Genomic DNA, 14,494 nt, shown 5'->3' with positions numbered 1-14,494 from the left:
GATCATTATAATTGCAATTATGATTGGGTACTTTCATTCCTTTTGGTTGATCCTAAAATTAGACAAATACCACCATGGAAATCTAAAGGATTTTTCCTGGTAAAATTTTTTTAAAAAAAATATTAAGTAATGAGACTTAAAATGTACTTATATCTAACCTGCGGAAATTCAAGTAAAGTAACATCATGTGCTATAGTATACTCTCTAGCCTTACTTGAATCCTATTTGACATTGATTGGGATTCATACTATTTGGATTTATATTATTTCCCCACACTCAGGTAGCATGCCAAGGCCTGCTTTTGGCCTTGCACTTTTCTTTCATCGTCTTAAAGTCAATTACCACAGAGATGTTCTTTGGCCTTGCAGTGTATAATCAGTAGTGCTGGAAAGAGCTTGAGGGCTTTGAAAATCTGCCATTTTGGCACTAACTCCATCACAACACCACCAGTCCCCCCGCTCCCTTACTCCTCGTCTCATCCACTGTATCTTTATCCCTCTCTCCCTTACCTGAACCTGAACCTTATATTCTGTGTTGTCTCCTCAGGGTCCATTCATCTTGCTCTCTAGCCATTCGTCTGATGTGTCCTGCTGTTTAGTGGTGTCAAGTCTTTCTTCGGTGTTAACACTGTTTTACCTTTCCCCTTTAGACAAAGATAATGTTCATATAGTTGCCAATACTGTGGAGACGATTAACTGAGTGTCACTTGGCTTTATTTATCCACTCCAAGGTGAATACTATTTTAATTCAGTGGCTCCCTTGGTATGCACTGCAAGTCAACAGAGGAGACATGAAATTGCCATGTGAATATGACGCTATTCACACATTCCTATTTCGACATCTGGAAATGTCAAATTTATAGGCAACTGATATTCAGAATGTAAACTAGGCTTCGACTTCCTACTGTATTCAATATTTTTCTTGAGACATGAGCTCTGTCAAAAGAGTAAAAAGTACTGGAAGAGTTAACAGGATCTCTGCTATTGGCAGAACTTTATTTAGCTGAAGAATTCTCATTTATGTAAGTCCTGGGTTCAGGATAATAATAAAGGAAAAAAATGACCATGTCAATTAAAGAAATGACTTACCTGTTTGAGTATATGGGATTTTGCACGGGAGGAGGGGGTGGATAACTGAAAGGTCACTGCTTTAATCTATCATGTCACCTTCTTTCCTGTTGTGTTACCTATCCTTTCATCATATTAAACAGAATGGCCTGAAGTTCTGCTCAGCACCTCACCATCAGTAGCTTTGAAAGAGACTTCTTTTCTCTGTCTTCTTTTCTCTGGGGTCTGTGATCACTTATCATTTCATATACACTTTTAATCCACTTCTAAGCCTTTCCCTGTCCCCAGTGACTATATAGTCCCTTTCTGAAGTGTCAGTGTGGAGACGCAAAGGTCACATCCAGGAAACCACTGACCCACAGCCAAGCATTTTATTCAGAATCAATCACAATAACCTTTAAGCAATAGTATAGGCTTAGACAGGATATTCCGTTTCCAGCTGTATGTACAGGAACCCATGACTAGATCACCTGCGATAACACTGGTATGTTGTAATTTTGATGGTTACGATATTTCAGATTGCTGTATAAAAACTTGTTTTTCTGTAATCAGTGCTGAAGCAAGGCTGTTGTTTTCTGCATATAATTAAAATTCAGTATAAATCAGTTGTTTTGAAACACATGTTTTCATGAATACCAAACATTAACCTTTTATTGACTGTTTTGGAGTTTATGCTAGTGATACAGATACCCTCGTAACAATCTTTTATTGTTAAAAATAGTAATGTTTGGTCTCAAAGCTTTACAAATGAGGCCCAATGGCTTCAGTCAGTGATGTTTAAATGGTTGGTGAAAATAAATTCATAATGAAACATTGAACATGAACATTATATATATATATATATATATATATATATATATATATATATATATATATATATATAAACCTATAAGAGAGCCAAGCAGACACATGTTTTGGCTGGTGATTTCATGAAAGTAATAAGCATAGTTAAATGTTTGCTTTTTATCTATACTGTACTTGAATCAGGCAGATTTTAGGTCATAAAATCATCAAGGTTTTCCACAAAATTGACACTGGGCTAATTTTCATGTAATCTCGAAATGATAGCAGTGAAGCCTTGAGACAACATCGTGGTGAAGCTCTATCAGAGGTTTCAGCAGCATGATAAATCACGAGAACAATGGCTTTAGTAACAACTACAGTACATATCAGAACCAAAGTTCAAGCATCAGTTTGAGGTTACACAATATAATGCATTAAATTTAAGAAACGGTTGGCTTTATGTGTGAGGGAATCCTGTGGAACAGGCCTGTTTTAAACAGTGTTAGATAGTTTAATTGTTTCACATTTTCCAATGCAGCCTTTTTGGCAGAATCTTTCTTAACATTTATTTGGACACACATATTCGGTATTTCCATTAGTAACAATGTCTAATTTAATGTGAAATGTGAAATTGTTTCCATTTGTGTGTTCCAGTAAATGGATTTTATAATGGTTTTTCTTGTATTGCTGTGAAGTTTAAATTGAGTATACGCATAAGGGGCCATTTCAAAAATATTTGCAAACCACCAAAAGCCATTTCAGCAATACTTAATCAGACAATAGATGTGTTTTGTTCATTTATTACAAGAGATTTAAAATGCAGCGTGTGTGTGTATGTGTGTGTGTGTGTGTGTGCGTGCGTGTGTGTGTGCTTGTTGTTGTTATATAGAGTGCATTATTATTATTATTATTATTATTATTATTATTATTATTATTATTATGTTTTAGTTGTTTTGCTGTCCGACAGAGCATATCCAGTTTATTGTTCAACACATTGTGAAATTCTGATGATATGCAGTACATATTATAGATCCCAGTCTTTGTTTTCACTGAAAAAAGTTTCTTATTTCTTCAAATCATAAAAATGCTATTAAATACATTTTTTTTAAGTGCGATTAGTGGGTCATAGTTTTGATTTGGTCCCAGCCAAAGAGTCATTGTGAGACTGACTCTTGCAGTTTAAAGTAGGTACATGTACACTTAAAATAATTTAACTGGTGTTCAGCAAGCAGCTGTGTGTCTAATGAGTCAGGCTCTTCTGTACTATTATGAATCCTATTATGATGGTTACTTTCAGAGCTGAATAAACCAAACCTGCTTCCTTTTGCAGCTGGCACACTCTACACCTTATTCATAAATCATGTTGTTGTTTTTTTTCCATCTGCCAAGTTTGCCTTCTCTGATTTATATATTCCCAGACTTCAAAGTTTTTCCACATGCCTTCTATAATACCATGCCATTAGAAGTGAAGGGTTCTCATTAATGGAATTAATGAACTTGATTTAAATGGGTTTTCAACCAAGCACAGATAATTGAATTGAATTTGAAGTATATATAGATCTGAAGTATATATATATATATATATATATATATATATATATATATATATATATATATATACAGACATGCTCAAATTTGTTGGTACCCTTACAGCTCATTGAAATAATGCTTCATTCCTCCTGAAAAGTGATGAAATTAAAAGCTATTTTAACATGTATACTTGCATGCCTTGGAATAAAGCAAATAAGCTGTGAAAAGAGATGCATTATTGCTTATTCTACAAAGATATTCTAAAATCGCCTGGACACATTTGTTGGTACCCCTTACAAAAGATAATAAATAATTGGATTATAGTGATATTTCAAACTAATTAGTTTCTTTAATTAGTATCACACATGTTTCCAATCTTGTAATCAGTCATTCAGCCTATTTAAATGGAGAAAAGTAGTCACTGTGCTGTTTGGTATCATTGTGTACACCACACTGAACATGGACCAGAGAAAGCAAAGGAGAGAGTTGTCTGAGGAGATCAGAAAGAAAATAATAGACAAGCATGGTAAAGGTAAAGGCTACAAGACCATCTCCAAGCAGCTTGATGTTCCTGTGACAACCGTTGCAAATATTATTAAGAAGTTTAAGGTCCGTGGAACTGTAGCCAACCTCCCTGGGCGCGGCCGCAAGAGGAAAATCGACCCCAGAGTGAACAGAAGAATAGTGAGAATGGTAGAAAAAGAACCAAGGATAACTGCCAAAGAGATACAAGCTGAACTCCAAGGTGAAGGTACGCCAGTTTCTGTCAAAATTTGAGCTTTTTGGCAAGTCACATCAGCTCTATGTTCACAGACGAAAAAATGAAGCTTTCAAAGAAAAGAACACCATACCTACAGTGAAACATGGAGGAGGCTCGGTTATGTTTTGGGGCTGCTTTGCTGCGCCTGGCACAGGGTGCCTTGAATCTGTGCAGGGCACAATGAAATCTCAAGACTATCAAGGCATTCTGGAGCGAAACATACTGCCCAGTGTCAGAAAGCTCTGTCTCAGTCGCAGGTCATGGGTCCTCCAACAGGATAATGACCCAAAACACACAGCTAAAAGCATCCAAGAATGGATAAGAACAAAACATTGGACTATTCTGAAGTGGCCTTCTATGAGTCCTGATCTGAATTCTATCGAACATCTATGGAAAGAGCTGAAACTTGCAGTCTGGAGAAGGCACCCATCAAACCTGAGACAGCTGGAGCAGTTTGCTCAGGAAGAGTGGGCCAAACTACCTGTTAACAGGTGCAGAAGTCTCATTGAGAGCTACAGAAAATGTTTGATTGCAGTGATTGCCTCTAAAGGTTGTGCAACAAAATATTAGGTTAGCGGTCCCATCATTTTTGTCCATGCCATTTTCATTTGTTTTCTTATTTATAATATTATGTTGAATAAAAAATCAAACGCAAAGTCTGATTTCTATTAAATATGGAATAAACAATGGTGGATGCCAATTACTTTGGTCAGTTTCAAGTTATTTCAGAGAAAATTGTGCATTCTTCATTTTTTGTGGAGGGGTACCAACAAATTTGAGCACGTCTGTATATATATATATATATATATATATATGAACAAGAAAGTTTTAACAATAATATTAAGAAAATATACAGGTTGAATTTGTAGCTTTTTCACTTTAATATATAATGTATCAGTTAACTTCTGCGATTAACACGTTAATTTTTTTTAGATCAATTTTTTTAACGCCCTCTGTCTTGTCTCTCTCAGCATACCGTAATTCATTCCCTGCGGCATTATTTTAACATGTTCCAGTGCATGCAACACAATAAGTACAGCCGTCGTTTGAATAGAAAGTTAGTCACAGAACTGCATTATCGTGCAAAGTACTAAAAGTGAAGGACTTATGAATGGGAAGTTTATTTTTTTAAACTTTCTGGCAGTTAGATGTTGGCATTCAGTCCATGTTCACGTAGGAGTGACATTCCTGTATAGACCGAGTTTGTAATAATGAGGATTCCTGTACACGTCTGTGCTGCTCCATCATGGGATTATTTATTTATTTATGTATTTATTATTTATGTGTACATTGTAATACTTGTACTACTACTTGTAATACAGGGGCTACTCTCAGTGGGGCCCCCATGTAATGCTGTTGCCAGGTGGATAGCTATTGACCTTAAATTGGATTTCAATTACCACATTTATTCTAAAATCCTCACATTTATTGGCAGCAGTGTGGAGTAGTGGTTAGGGCTCTGGACTCGATGGGGGGACACTGCTGCTGTACCCTTGAGCAAGGTACTTTACCTAGCTTGCTCCAGTAAAAACCCAACTGTATAACTGAGTAATTGTATGTTAAAAATAATGTGATATCTGTATAATGTGATACATTGTAAGTTGCCCTGGATAAGGGTGTCTGCTAAGAAATAAATAATTAAATATATTGTTTACAATTAAGGAACATACAGTATAACCATTACGCAGGTAATTTTTGTTTTATTTAGATATGTTAAGATATAAAAAAAATAATGTAATACCCATTTTAAAAGAAACTGATAAGAAAATATACAGTTTAATTTGAAATGCAGTAAGGTGAGTAATAAACTGACTCTGCTGTGATTGAGCAGTTGGTTCAAACAATTTAACACAGACTGCTGGGAGTTGTTCTGTATAGTTCTGTGTAAATAAATATAAAACCATAAATAGGGACCAACAAAGTGAATCCAGAAATAAGAAAACAGGGTTTTTATGATGCACTGTTTTTTGGATGATGTTAATAATAATATTAATAATAGTAATAATAATAATATCAGTAATAAAAAAAAGAAATTGAATGAGATGGATGCAGTAATTGTATCAATTAAATATGTGATTAAAACAAACCAAGATTAACTGAGATTAAAATTTGCGAGGTTGATCATGATTAATTTTTTTAATTGCTTGACAGCCCTAATATATATATATATATATATATATATATATATATATATATATATATATATATATATATATATATATATTCTGTACATAAACATTGATATTGATTTCAATGACAACAAAAATAGACATTATATATTACCTCAATGACCCATAATTTGTTAATCAATATTATTATTATTTATTTCTTAGCAGACACCCTTATCCAGGGCAACTTACAATTGTTACAATATATCACATTATTTTTACATACAATTACATTATTTTTTACATACAATTACCCATTTATACAGTTGGGTTTTTACTGGAGAAATCTAGGTAAAGTACCTTGCTCAACAGTACAGCAGCAGTGTTCGCAAAATGTCATAGTGATCAACATAGAATTCCAGATCAGGTTGATTTGGCTTAAAATGACACATAAAATCAATGCTAACCTTTCATAATGTAAATCCAGTCCTATGTGCATATTCCTTAAAATCATCCCCACTACTCTTCTATTATATCCGTGCCTGAGCAGTTGCTGAAAACTTTTCTATTGTAGTTCCCTTTGGTAGACTGCGTTTCCCATTTCCCAATACAACAAAGTCTTCCCTACACAATTTCCCAGACAGAGTTAGATCTTAATCACCTGCTTCTCTGACAGAACACCAGCTTGCTGTCCAGGCGATACAGTAAATGGGAAAAGGAAAAACATGAGAAAGGAAATCAGTATCATGTGGCAGGATAGTGTAGTTTGTATTACATCTGAGATAAATGGCAGTAGTGCTTTTTGTATGTTCATTTGTGTTATAGTACAGCAATAGAACCTCTGTTTTCTAGAAATAAAAATGGGCAAATGAATAATATACCATAAACCCTCCCTTGTATAACTCTCCCTTGTAAAATTTGCAAAGACTTAGTATGATCACTCATTCTTTAAACTTTCTTTAGTGCTCGACTGTAACATCAGCTGTCAGCTGCACTCAAGAATACTGCACACCTCATATATAACACACATTCTGTGTAATGCCCACTGTAATGCTTCTTAAAACAGTAAAATGATGGTGTTATATACTAAGGATTATGGTAGTCTGATTTTTTATTTTTGGGAGGGGACATAAGAATTCATAAGAATGGTTCCTCCAACTTGTCAACAGTGAATTACACTCTTCTGCCTCTAAATGTCTGCAATCCTAAAGTCCAGACCATTGAGAAAATGGCTGAATGGCTGGAATTAATTTGCTCTGGAAGTAAAGCATTTGGTTAGGGATCTTCAAAATCAATGGCATGCTTTATTTGCTAAGCAATGACAAAACTGTAACTTACTAACTGATACTGACTCAGAAACATACTGAAAGGCCAAAACAAAACTGAGAATGTAAGAAACAATTATTCAGCAACAGTCACACAGTAGTATCACTGTGACTTTACAAGGCACGTGATAGCAGGTGTGGACGCTACTGAATTGTTCCTTACTCAGTGGCTGTATTGACCAAAGTGTTGATGAAGACAGTCTAGCACTCGTCTAGCTTATAATTGGCTAATATTTTTTAGTGTGTTACTATAAAGACCTTCTGAGATTCCGGTCTGGCTTAACTGATTTTCATGGTTCACAGCAATAATCTCACTGTGCGGTAAATACGGATTTCCACAACAAATCATGTGAGTGCAATTGCTCCATTATGTATGAGAGCATGTGCTTACACAGTCATTTCCAGAAGACACTTCCCAGGATTTGTCTCCTGATTGTTAAGCATTTGTTTATCTTCAGGAATGTGTTGCACACTCATCAAAATGCAGATCTTAGAAGCCAGTCAGCTTCTTTTCCATAATTATATGCATGTTACAGTGATGTGTAGTGGTACTATGACATGGACCAGTATACCGTATTAGTAAGTGGATAAGGTGCAATGGTGTGTGCTTGTTTGTGATAAATGAAACATATAAAATTCCCAGAATGACTTTGTTTCCTTTGCATACACATAGCAGCAGGTCGTAACAGTTTGATTTGTAGATTACAAAATGAGATCCAGTAAAAACAAATTACACTATTTTCAGGTAATGCTTCTTTTCTACAAGTGACAGGCTGACTACAAATAAAGGTATAATTGCCTGTTGGGCCACTGTTGGTGTTGCCAACATCCTAGTTATTTAAGATATTACAACTTATATCAACAAAATATGATAGCACAACCTTAAATCAGCTTGGCATTGGAATCTGGCTTCTTGAAATGTAAACAACTGTTTCCAAAGATCAGAGGTATATTGAATTGAATGCACTGCTTAGTAGATTGACACAATAACTGGTTTTTATTGATGGTATGTGTATTGTTTGAATGGCTTGTGTGTTATGCTTTGTTGGGCACTATTTTCGTTTGATTATTTCATTTCTAACTGTTGCTTTTGTATTTTGACACTGGGTTAAAAGAGGGATAACTGGAATACCGACTGACTTCTAAAGAACCAGCCACCATCAATCACCTCCAGGTGCTGCATTCCAGCACACCTGTAGGAGATCAATTGTATTAGACTTGCCTGCATAAACCAGATAGAAACAGAGGAAAAGGGCAGAGAGGAGAACGGAGAACACAGAGAGGAGAGGGGAGAAGGGAGAACAGTGAGGACAGAGGGCAGAGAGCAGAGAGGAGAACGGAGAGGACAGAGAGGAGAATGGAGAACAGAGAACGCAGAGAGGAGAGAGAGGAAAACGAAGACGTGAGTCAAGTGAGACGCATCATACACCCTGTGGGATATCTGTTCACTTTCTGAACCAACGGGATTGCGATACTAGATACAGCCAAACTGAAACTGAGCAAGACTTTGTTTAAAAGACCTGGACATCGAGACATTTATTTTACAAATACTTTTTATTAGTTTATAGTCTTACCATTTTATTGATTGGCTTGTGGTGTCATGGTTTCTATGAATAGTATTTGCACAATTGAAACCCTGGTGGCAATATATTTTGAAGGCAAAGGGTGGTCACACCAAATATTGATTTGATGTCAATTTTTCTTCTGTTCACTCACTTTGCATTTTGTTAATTGATTCATTTAAACTATTAACATGTCTATTTTTGAAAGCATTCTTACTTTACAGCATTTTTTCACACCTGCCTAAAACTTTTGCACAGTACTGTATATATATATTTTCTTTTTCAGTCCTGAGGTGCACTGTACATACATAATGAAGTGTAAGCCGTGTCTAAAGACAACAAAGCTGATGTGTTGGGTTTCATTCATGACTAATATTTGTATTAGTTATTGAATTATTTGTATTCAGGTCCCATGTTTTCTTCAAGGCTTACATCTGTAAATAAATAATGTACATAAAGTGCCAGGAGCAATGTGAGAAATAATTCACCTCAACACAAAGACGTACCATTGACAGCATGCACTGACCACTTCTTTCTGGTCTGCAGTTTATTAAAGACATGATTTTAAAGGACACATTGCACATTCCCTCTCTGTTTTAAGTGTTTCTGAATTTTGCTGAATAACTACATGTATTGAATAGAATGCGTATTCATAGCACCTTTCATTACAGATACGAATTCCATTGTATAAGCTATTTCAGTATTTACTGTTTATTACCAGAACCACTTTTAACAAGCTGTTACAACGAGTGGCCTCTAGGGTATGTCTAATTGAGATCTGGTGTGACTAATTAGTAGGTTGTCCATGCTCCGGGAGCTTCCACACTTTGAATAGCGTCTCTTGTATATTTCAATCGTCCTGGTGGGGGATACTGAATATACATTTTGCAATCTAATAGTGACTTTAAATTTTGGAGTAAGTAAAAATGTTTGTGGTAAAATTGTGATTTACGGTGAGGATTATGTTTGCATGTAGATACAATGAGAACGTGGTTGTTCCCCTGAACAATGAGACAAAGGGCCATATTTTCAAAGCACTTACTGCAGTCTTTAATTAGCTCCTATTTTATTGAAAGAGGTGAAATGTCTGTTAATTTCACAAAACTAGGACCAAACAACTTAGTTGTATATTTCACAATGTGTTTAGTTTTTCATTTTGTAACACTAACATGATTTTTTTCTCTTTTCCAAAAAAAAGGAGTGAATCAAAATGGAGAAAAACACTTTGAAAATATGTCCCAACATGTGGTAAGCAAGACCATGGCAATGTTTGAATTTGCTGAAAGTGCTGTGGAATCGAAATAGATACAGTTCCACCTGCATGGGATCTCAAAAACACTGTTCAACAGAAACATTAAGCAACCATGGAAAGCTAAATGCTTGAAGTAGAACAGGGAATGAATGAATCACACTAGCACAGGGAAACAAACTGTACAATAAAAAGTATGTTCTGAAAAACAAAAACGATGAGCACAATGATGAATGATGATTTGTTAATTGCTTTTTACCAAATTAAAAATTCACATGCAATTATGATTTATGAGAGTTCTACAAGGCAGCTGTTAAAGAAGTCTTTAACTTGCTTTTTGCCATTACGCAACTATAAATAATTACCACTTGTTCTACCAGGTGAAAGCATCATGTGTGAAAGCTAAATTATCACACAGATACAAACTCATATTCCTAAATTGCTTGGAATTCTTTTCAGAACAGTGACAACTGTGAATGTTTATGTGAAAATAAATATGGAGCCAGGTAAATTGTTAAATATATATATATATATATATATATATATATATATATATATATATATATATATAAATGCCTGAACAAAGGAAAACAACAGTTTGAAATGTCATTGAGCATTTTGCTCAGTGTTTTTCTTTTAATTGGAACTTACATTTTAAGTTAAGCATTTTCTTTTAGACGGCACCATGTACAGTCACAAATTATTATGAGATGTAGTTGCAGTGAAGCAGAAGATTTGGTGAATGTCACTGCTCATTGTGTTTTTATCACCAGAGTCCTCAGGGATCTTTATCACTTTGTTTGTTTGTTTTATACAGGGGGTATGGTTGTAAGCTCATTGCAACCAGGCAGGTTATTAGAGGCTGATCGCTAAGAGGCAGCATAAGCACATTGCAGCCATTTGCAAATTCTCTTTTTACTTTTGAGTCTCGTGGCTCCGCAGTGACCGCGAAGACTGATGGTTAATATTTCTATTTCAGAGAACCAGGGTTATGATAATAACCTAACGTTCTCTTTCAAGTACGAAATATTAACCATCACCAATGGGTAAGTATACCCAATCTGTCGTGAGGACAGGCGCAAGACTCTATGAGCTAACCGCGCTAGCAGTCCAAGGTGACAAGTTACTCACCGATCAATCTGTAGTTGAGGGGACGACCACTGAGGCAGCCCTCAACACTCTTGATCCAAAACCAGGACACAGCGGATCCACGATGTTCATCCTGTAGAACCTCGTGAACGTGTGGGGGGTCGCCCACACCGCTGCATTGCATATGTCCATGACAGATGCACCCTGGAACATTGCCCAAGAAGTGGCCTGCCCTCTAGTGGAATGGCCAGTGATCTTCTCAGGCGGGGGCAACTTTGCAAGTCGATACGCAATCTTCATGGTCTCCGTTAGCCACCTAGACAGGCACTGTTTAGACAGAGCCTGACCTTGGGACTGAGAACCGTAGCAAACAAAGAGTTGCTCCGACTGGCGCAAACTTGTTGTCCTCTCCACATAATACGCCAGCGCTCTGACAGGGCATAGCGTGTGGAGCATTCTGTCTCTGTCGGACTGAAAAGGAGGAGGGTGAAAAGCCTCCAACTCCACCGACTGATTGACATGGAAAGCCGAAATAGTCTTCGGCAAAAACGCAGGGTTGGTCCGGAGTGTCACCCGTGACCAGCCTTTCGCAAAATATAAACAGGCTTTTGCGACGGAAAGTGCCTGCAGCTCACTTACTCGCTTAGCAGAAGTGACTGCCACCAAAAAAGCTGTCTTAAAAGACAAAAGCTGTAGCTCTGCAGAATGCATGGGCTCAAAAGGAGGTTTCGTTAGTGCATTCAGCACGACATTCAACCGCCAGTGAGGAACAACGTCCTTCCTTGGAGGATGGAGTCTCCTAGCCCCATTCAAAAACTGTCCCGCCAGGAAATGTGCTTCTGGGGAGACTGAGTCTATCTTCACATGGCAAGCTGAAATAGCTGCCAGGTAGACTTTTAGGGTAGAAGGGCTCTTCCCATCGTCCAGCAGGTCTTGCAAAAACTGCAAGATCAATGCCATTGGACACATTGTGGGATCCTTTCCCTTCGACAGACACCATGTCTGAAAAACGCCCCACTTGTAGCCATACTGGGAACGAGTGGAGGCAGCCCTAGCGTTCTGTAGGGTGTCAATCACCCTATTAGACAAACCCAGACGGCTCAAATGGAGCCGCTCAGGGGCCAAACCCAGAGCTGTAGGCTCAATGGGTCGTGATGCCACAGAGCACCCTGTGCCTGGCTGAGCAAGTCGCGGCGACTGGGCAACTGCCAAGGCTGTCCGCACAGGAGCTGTATCAGTGAGGCAAACCAGGCTCTCTTGGGCCAGTGAGGTGCTACTAGTAGGACCGTGGCCCTGTCCTGTCTGATCTTCTCCAGACACAGAGGTATCAAAGCTATCGGCGGAAACGCATACAGTGGGCGCGCTGGCCATTGGTGAGCCAATGCGTCGACCCCTAGACACCCTTCGTCTCTCATTATGGAGAACCACAGGGTGCAATGCGTCGACTCCTGGGAGGCAAAAAGGTCGATCTCCGCCCTCCCAAACCGTTTCCATATGAGGCTGACAACCTCGGGATGGAGTCTCCAATCTGCGCCGCCCGGAACCTGCCTCGAGAGGAGGTCTGCGGCAATGTTCACCACTCCAGGTAGGTGTACCGCTCGGAGTGAGAGGAGATGGGTGTGTGCCCAGACCAGAAGCCTGTTGACCACCTTGTTGAGACTGGGTGAACTTGTACCACCCTGGTGGTTGATGTAAGCCACCACTGTCGTGTTGTCCGTCCGGACAAGCACGTGTCTCCCCCTGATTTCCTCTAGAAAGAACTGAAGAGTGAGAAACACTGCTTGCAGTTCTAGAAGATTTATGTGTCGGCCCAGCCACGGAGGCCGCCAAACCCCTTGTGCACCCCGACCGTTCCACACCCCACCCCAACCATGGTTGGAGGCGTCGGTGGTAACGACTTCTCTTCTTGTGACCGCTCCCAGCCTGACGCCTAGGCGTAGGTGGGCCGGTTGTTTCCACCAAGAGAGAGTTCGGAGACAATATATGGACACTGTCACCAAACGGTTGCGGTTCAGCATTGGGTGAGGGACCATCCTGTTGAACCAGGCCTGAAGGGGCCGCATATGCAGGAGGCCCAGGGGAAGGGATTGAGAAGCTGCTGCCATCAGGCCCTGAAGTTTCTGGAATGTCACCACTGGTAAAGCTCTGCCTAACTGGAATAGGTCTAGGCAGGCTGATATGCTTGACACCCTGTCGTCCGACAGCACTGCTGTCATGGATCGGGCGTCCAGACTCAAACCCAAGTAGCGCGCTACTTGAGCTGGCGTCAGTTGACTTTTCGCATGATTCACCTTCAGACCTAGTCTGGATAGGTGATCGGTGACAAGTTCCGTGTGTTGCAGCGCCTGACCTGGCGACTCCGCACAGATGAGCCAGTCGTCCAGGTAGTTTAGAATTCTGATACCGTTGAGTCTCAGAGTGGCCAGGATAGCGTCCAGGCATTTCGTGAAAACGCGTGGCGCTAGGGATAGGCCGAACGGCAGTACACGGAACTCATAGCCTTTCCCTTGAAAGGCGAACCGAAGATACTTCTGGTGCCCTGGTTTTATGGGAATGTGGAAGTAGGCGTCCTGCAAGTCCACTGTCGTGAACCAGTCGCCCTGCCTGATGGACTGCGACAGCTGTCGCAAGGTCAACATCTTGAACCGCCTGCGGCTCAGATACAGGTTGACCTGTCTGAGGCCGCCGTCCCGTTTGGGCACCAGAAAATATTTGGAGTAGAACCTCCTGACTATGTCGGAGGGTGGTAAGATGCGAATAGCCTGCTTTTGCAGGAGGGTCTTTTAGCTCCTGAGCCAGTGAGTCGTTGGCACAGGGGTCCCTGACCAGCATATGGACCACCCCCCGAAAGGGGTGTGGTCCATGGCTGAATTGTAAGGAGTACCCCCGACGTATAGTGGTGAGCACCCACGAATCGCGGGTGCACTGGCCCCAGTACTCCAGATGGGCTTTGGAGAAGGGGCCCTGGGCCCGTGGCAGCAAATTCCTAGGGCTGCTGCTTTGGTTTAGGCGCCTGCGGTC

At 39.4% G+C, this 14,494-nt stretch overlaps 1 protein-coding gene across 1 annotated transcript; it reads right to left on the bottom strand.

Annotated features, from left to right (window-relative positions):
- Positions 1-11,336: 11,336 nt before the first annotated feature.
- Positions 11,337-14,068, bottom strand: LOC131699452 (uncharacterized). Its single transcript, XM_058996169.1, has one exon. The coding sequence runs from the start codon at positions 13,913-13,915 to the stop codon at positions 11,519-11,521; it is 2,397 nt and encodes a 798-aa protein (XP_058852152.1). The 5' UTR covers positions 13,916-14,068; the 3' UTR covers positions 11,337-11,518.
- Between the last annotated feature and the right edge of the window lie 426 nt (positions 14,069-14,494).

The sequence above is a fragment of the Acipenser ruthenus genome, chromosome 22, assembly GCF_902713425.1.
Source record: "Acipenser ruthenus chromosome 22, fAciRut3.2 maternal haplotype, whole genome shotgun sequence".
Taxonomy (NCBI): domain Eukaryota; kingdom Metazoa; phylum Chordata; class Actinopteri; order Acipenseriformes; family Acipenseridae; genus Acipenser; species Acipenser ruthenus.
The sequence above is the reverse complement of the archived record's forward strand: the minus strand, read 5'-3'. Positions and strand labels throughout refer to the sequence as shown.

What these genes read in the sequence shown, in the direction of transcription:
- LOC131699452 (XM_058996169.1), bottom strand. Translation starts at nt 13,915, where the DNA reads ATGCCTGGACGCTATCCTGGCCACTCTGAGACTCAACGGTATCAGAAT.